Source organism: Empidonax traillii, unplaced genomic scaffold (genome assembly GCF_003031625.1).
Source record: "Empidonax traillii isolate 1590-97213 ecotype Southwest subspecies unplaced genomic scaffold, ASM303162v1 scaffold108:size1079785, whole genome shotgun sequence".
In the NCBI taxonomy this organism is placed as follows: Eukaryota; Metazoa; Chordata; class Aves; order Passeriformes; family Tyrannidae; genus Empidonax; species Empidonax traillii.
In genome coordinates this window covers 752,762-757,341 of record NW_020955301.1, presented here as the reverse complement: position 1 = coordinate 757,341, position 4,580 = coordinate 752,762, and the positions used below count along the sequence as shown (strand labels likewise).

The 4,580-nt window shown below is 46.1% G+C and overlaps 1 protein-coding gene across 1 annotated transcript in view; it reads right to left on the bottom strand.

Annotated features, from left to right (window-relative positions):
• Positions 1-4,193: 4,193 nt before the first annotated feature.
• The window catches only part of LOC114056935 (acrosin-like), a 2,027-nt gene continuing 1,640 nt past the window's right edge, over positions 4,194-4,580 (bottom strand). The window contains exon 4 of the mRNA XM_027882600.1: positions 4,194-4,469. Within this exon, the coding sequence (XP_027738401.1) occupies positions 4,194-4,469 (276 nt within the window). The remainder of the gene's footprint in view (positions 4,470-4,580) is intronic.

The window sequence follows — 4,580 nt, the reverse complement described above, 5'->3', positions numbered from 1 at the left end:
AAAAGGGAGTCTGCGTGTTTTTAGAGATGACTGAGACAGCTACTCTGAGCCTGACTTTTAGAGAAAGGGGAGAGCGGAATAGTCGATCCAAAAGCTGATGGTAGAGTTGGAGGAGCTGTTGCTTATATTGAAGGGTAGTTTCTAGATCCCAGATAACAGTGCTAGTTAATAACTCAGCTCACAATGCCCGTGGTTTCACCCATTTAAGAGAGAACCAAGGTGTCTTTGTCAGTCCAGAGAAAGAACAAGCCTGGAGTTCTGATTGTGAGATGTGAATGTCTCTGTTCTGAGTTCTCCTGGGTGCCATTTGCAGTGCTAGTGCTGCAGCTTTTATTGGGGTAGTTCAAAACCTGAAAGTTTGGAAAACTTGGAAGAATTCCTAAATGTTCTTTAAACATCAAGTTTTAAATTCCCAAGTGAGGGCGTGTCTGTCAGGCTGTATTTTATAGTCCCTGAGAGAAGGACAATTGCTAGGTGTGCTGCCAAGGGAGACATACACACACAAGGACCAGTGGTGACTCAGTATTCCTTTTGCTTCCTAGATGTCCATCTGATGTACCTGTCCAGAAGAGCTGCTCTGCGTGGGAGGAAGCTAGCAAGGGAGAGCCCGTGAAAATGGGCAACCTGGGATATCTCTGTATACAGTTGTATTTATAGATGTATATGGTTGTAGATATATGGATATTTAGATAGCTATATTGATATTTGTATATTTACGTATAGACAGTACAGTTGCAGCAATCTGCAATAAATTAAATTTTTTAAATTGAAATTGGTATTTGTGGATTTGTATATACTCAGCACACTGTCTGCCCGTGGCTCTCTCTCAGGCAGTAAGAGCATCCTGCTCTGGCACTGGGAGTTCAGATCAGTCCTGCAGGTGGAAGGTATTGGCAGAATTACTGCTGCCACACTGTGTCCTCCTTGCAGGCCCGAGAACCATGGACACCATGCTGGAGGCAGCGGTGCTCAGCTTTCCTTCCTCCGGAGTCAACAAGTTGCTGCAGGACAGCTTTGAGGTCTGGCCTGTGCAAAGAGTGCTGTTCCTCAGCCTGGGTGGGAGGGATTGCCCACTGCTGGGTGAGTGGTCCCCAGCCCAGTGCTGTGCAGGCAGAGCATGCTGTGCTTGAGCTGTCCTTAGTGTTGTGTGGTCACCAGAACAGGAAATGTGCCTCCAGAAAGGTGCTGCCTTAACTTCATACAAACCCCTTTTCCAGGCACATCCTGTTTTCTGGGTTGCATGGTTGGTGTTTGAGGCATTGCAATGCATTAACTCCTTACTGCCCAGCTTTCTACAGTTGGTCCAAAAAACCAATTACCATTTGATAGGGGCAAAAATCATTCTTAGGGCACAGAGGACAGTAAAACTTTGCACTCTTAACAGCAGGGCAACATCTGCACTCTTTTTTTTCTTTCTCATGTTTTTCTACTACTGTATTTCTTACACTTGTAGTTGTAGCAGGCTTAAGGTGTTAGACACCACTTTTCCACTGTAGATGGTGCCAATATCTGAGTGAAGGCATAGAGCTGGACAGAAGGCCATGTGATGTGAAATTCTTCCTAGCTGAGTTTGGTTTGATCCCTGAGTTCAGGGATGCTTGGGCAAGAGTCAAGCCAGCAGGATTTTGTAGAATTTGCATGTAGAATAGCTTCAGAACTGAAAATACAGACCTCTTTTTGTTGCGGACAGGTTAAAACTTAATTCAGTTTAGTAAAATTCAAATTAATATAACTCATATAAAATTTAATGCAACTCAGATTTAAACAGATACAACATAAAGTTTGCACAATTAAATAAAATTAGATTTTAAACTAATACAACTTAATACTATTTAATACAATTGAAATTAAAGTAATACAACTTAAATTATTCAGTGTCTGGCCACCCAGCTGACCACCACCTTCTTTTTCTGTGGCAGGATATCAGCCCATGGGGAGGTCTCTTGTCCCTTGGTGGTGCTGCCTGGTGTGGGGGCACTTGGCCTGCCTAACCACCCTCTCTCCCAGTCATGGCAGGAGGAGATGCCTGGCAGCAGCAGCAAGTGAGGAAGCAGTGGCATGAGCCCAGTCTTCAGCTGAGCAGTCTCTCAGGCACTGGGCAAGCTGCAAGGAAACAGGATGGGAGTTGCGTGCAGTACTGGAGACAGGGCAGCTGCTGGTGCTATGGGGATATCCTTATTCCCTGATCCTTCTTACATGGCTATGGGGATATCCTTATTCCCTGATCCTTCTTATATGGCACTGATGAAGCAGTGGGCAGCTGTGAGGATCCACTGTGGACCGACGATGTACATAGGGCAAATATGCCCTGTACCTGGATCCCAGAGATCCCAGATGCTGACAATTCCAGCTGAGGACCCTGGCTGGATACCTGTGCCACCCACCACGTGTGATATGATCTACGAAAAAGCCGTGAGGTCACAGTCAGAAGATCATCTCATTCCAACCTCGTCTGCCATGAACAGGGACATTCTCCTATAGAGCAGGTAGCACAAAGCCCCATCCAACTTGACCTTGGAGACTTGCAGTGATGAGAGAGTCCAGCTTTCTATTCCCTGGTGCACTGTAAATACACACATGTGGAAGTATTAAACACTGGCAGCATTTGACTGCTGAAGAGCTTACCCCTTTTTCCCGAGGTACAGCACACCCTGGGTGTTGGACTGTCATTTCAGTTACACACAATCAAGGAGCTGCTCTCCTTGATGACCAAGTTCCAGTTCTCTGAGCTTTCCTTTGATGAAGTTAAAGGAAGATCAAGGAGCTGGAAGGTTCCTGCCCAGACATCCAGAGTCCAGTTTCCAGTTCCCTGGTGTGCCGTACACACACACACACACACACACAGAGGCATCCCACCAGTCAGCAGCCTAAGACACTGTGCATTTCCAGCTGCTGGCCCCAAGACCTGTAAACCCCTAGAACCTGTGTTCCCTTCTTCCACTGCACCCTTGGCCTCTCTGAGCAGGCACGCTTCCAGTCCTTTTTGCCCTACTTGCCTGCCTGTGCAGCCTCATTTTGCAGGTGCCAACCTGGAGAGGCCTTACCTCACACAGGAGACTGAGTGGGACAGTGTGGCATAAGAATTACAGAAAAAGAGCCAGCTACAGTTTCTCAGAGGAAATAAGATCACAAAGATCTGGGGAAAACCTGATAAATACCTGGATACACTGAAGAATGGAGTGATCTGAAGACTTCACAACCCCTCTTCCAGATATGTTGCAGAGGGAATCCTCTGACCTGTGCCCATTTATCCAACAAGAAAAGCAGATGCTAAGGACAATGCCCCAAATTTAGCAATTATGACTAAAGTCACTCAAACACACCTAAAACCCAAAGAAACAGTAGAAACAGAGATTGGAGATGGGGAGAAGTTTGAAGGAATTTCCGCCTGAACTGCTAATGTCAGCTGATGAGTTGTACCTGGCTTCCTCCCCCCTCCTCCTGTCCAGGGACAGCTCTATTGGGTGAGAAAACTTAAGTTATTTGCATTAATCACTGCTTTTAAGAACTAGAACTTGTTTCGTGGTCACTATAGGTATTAGTAGATGCTTTAGTGTTAGAGCTTGTGTTTGTGCTTGTTTTGTGGTAGATAGATTGTTGCAAACGTATTTTTGTAGCTAGGCACTATCACCCACAACTTATAAATATTTACCTATTGTGATTTGTATTAATAGAAAGTGGTACTCTGTAAACTGTTAGAGTGAGTCGTTTATAAAAGGTGCTGACAGTTTTGTCAGTTACAGAAAAATATGTGGATAAATCTGCTGAGGGGTCCCCCCTGCTGGCGTAGCCACCCCAAACAGGGCAGTCAAGTCGCTCTACTATCTTGTGAATCTGTTCAGTGAAGTTCCTTTCTAATTAGGGAAGCTGGGAGACTAATCAGATGTTAAAGGTTTTCAATCTCCCAGGGGCAATAATAGATAATATTTTTCAGGGATTAGGTAAATTCTCCTTGCCCCTCCCCCCTCCTTTTAACATGACAAATTGCAGAAGTGGTTAACTGTAAAAATAGGCAACTTTATTTCAACAACAGTTAGGTCAACGTCAGCATTTCCATACACGCAGAAGAGGAGCATGGGCAGGACAGAGCAGGCCTTTGGAACCAGGGCCGCCTTTGGATCAGGAGGCATTGTTCCAGAAGGAAGTGGTTGTGGTTCACTACAGCCTGCACTGCAGCATGTCCATCCCCCTGCTCAAGCCGGTTTTGCCTTTAGGAACTTCAAGAGCTCCTGCAGCAGATCAAAGAATTGCAGCAGCTTCTTACGTGGGAACGGACAGGGTGCTGGAGTAGGTGCTGCTCCCGAGCTATGGCCTATTTTTCCCATGATCCAGTTGTAGAAGTACTGAGTGGAGATAAAGACTGAAGGATTTTTGGGTCTGGCACAACCTATTGCCCAGCTGGTCAGACCAACTTCCCAGAAGAAGTTCTCTTTGCTGTCTTGGCAGATGAGAGGCCCCCCGCTGTCACCCTGCAACAAAGCAGAGATTAAGGGAGGGTTGGGTGTTCCCAAGTGTCAGCACATAGTGCTGGCTCAAGGGGAACTGGACAAGGACCCTTGGATTGGGAAGGGGAGGGAAGC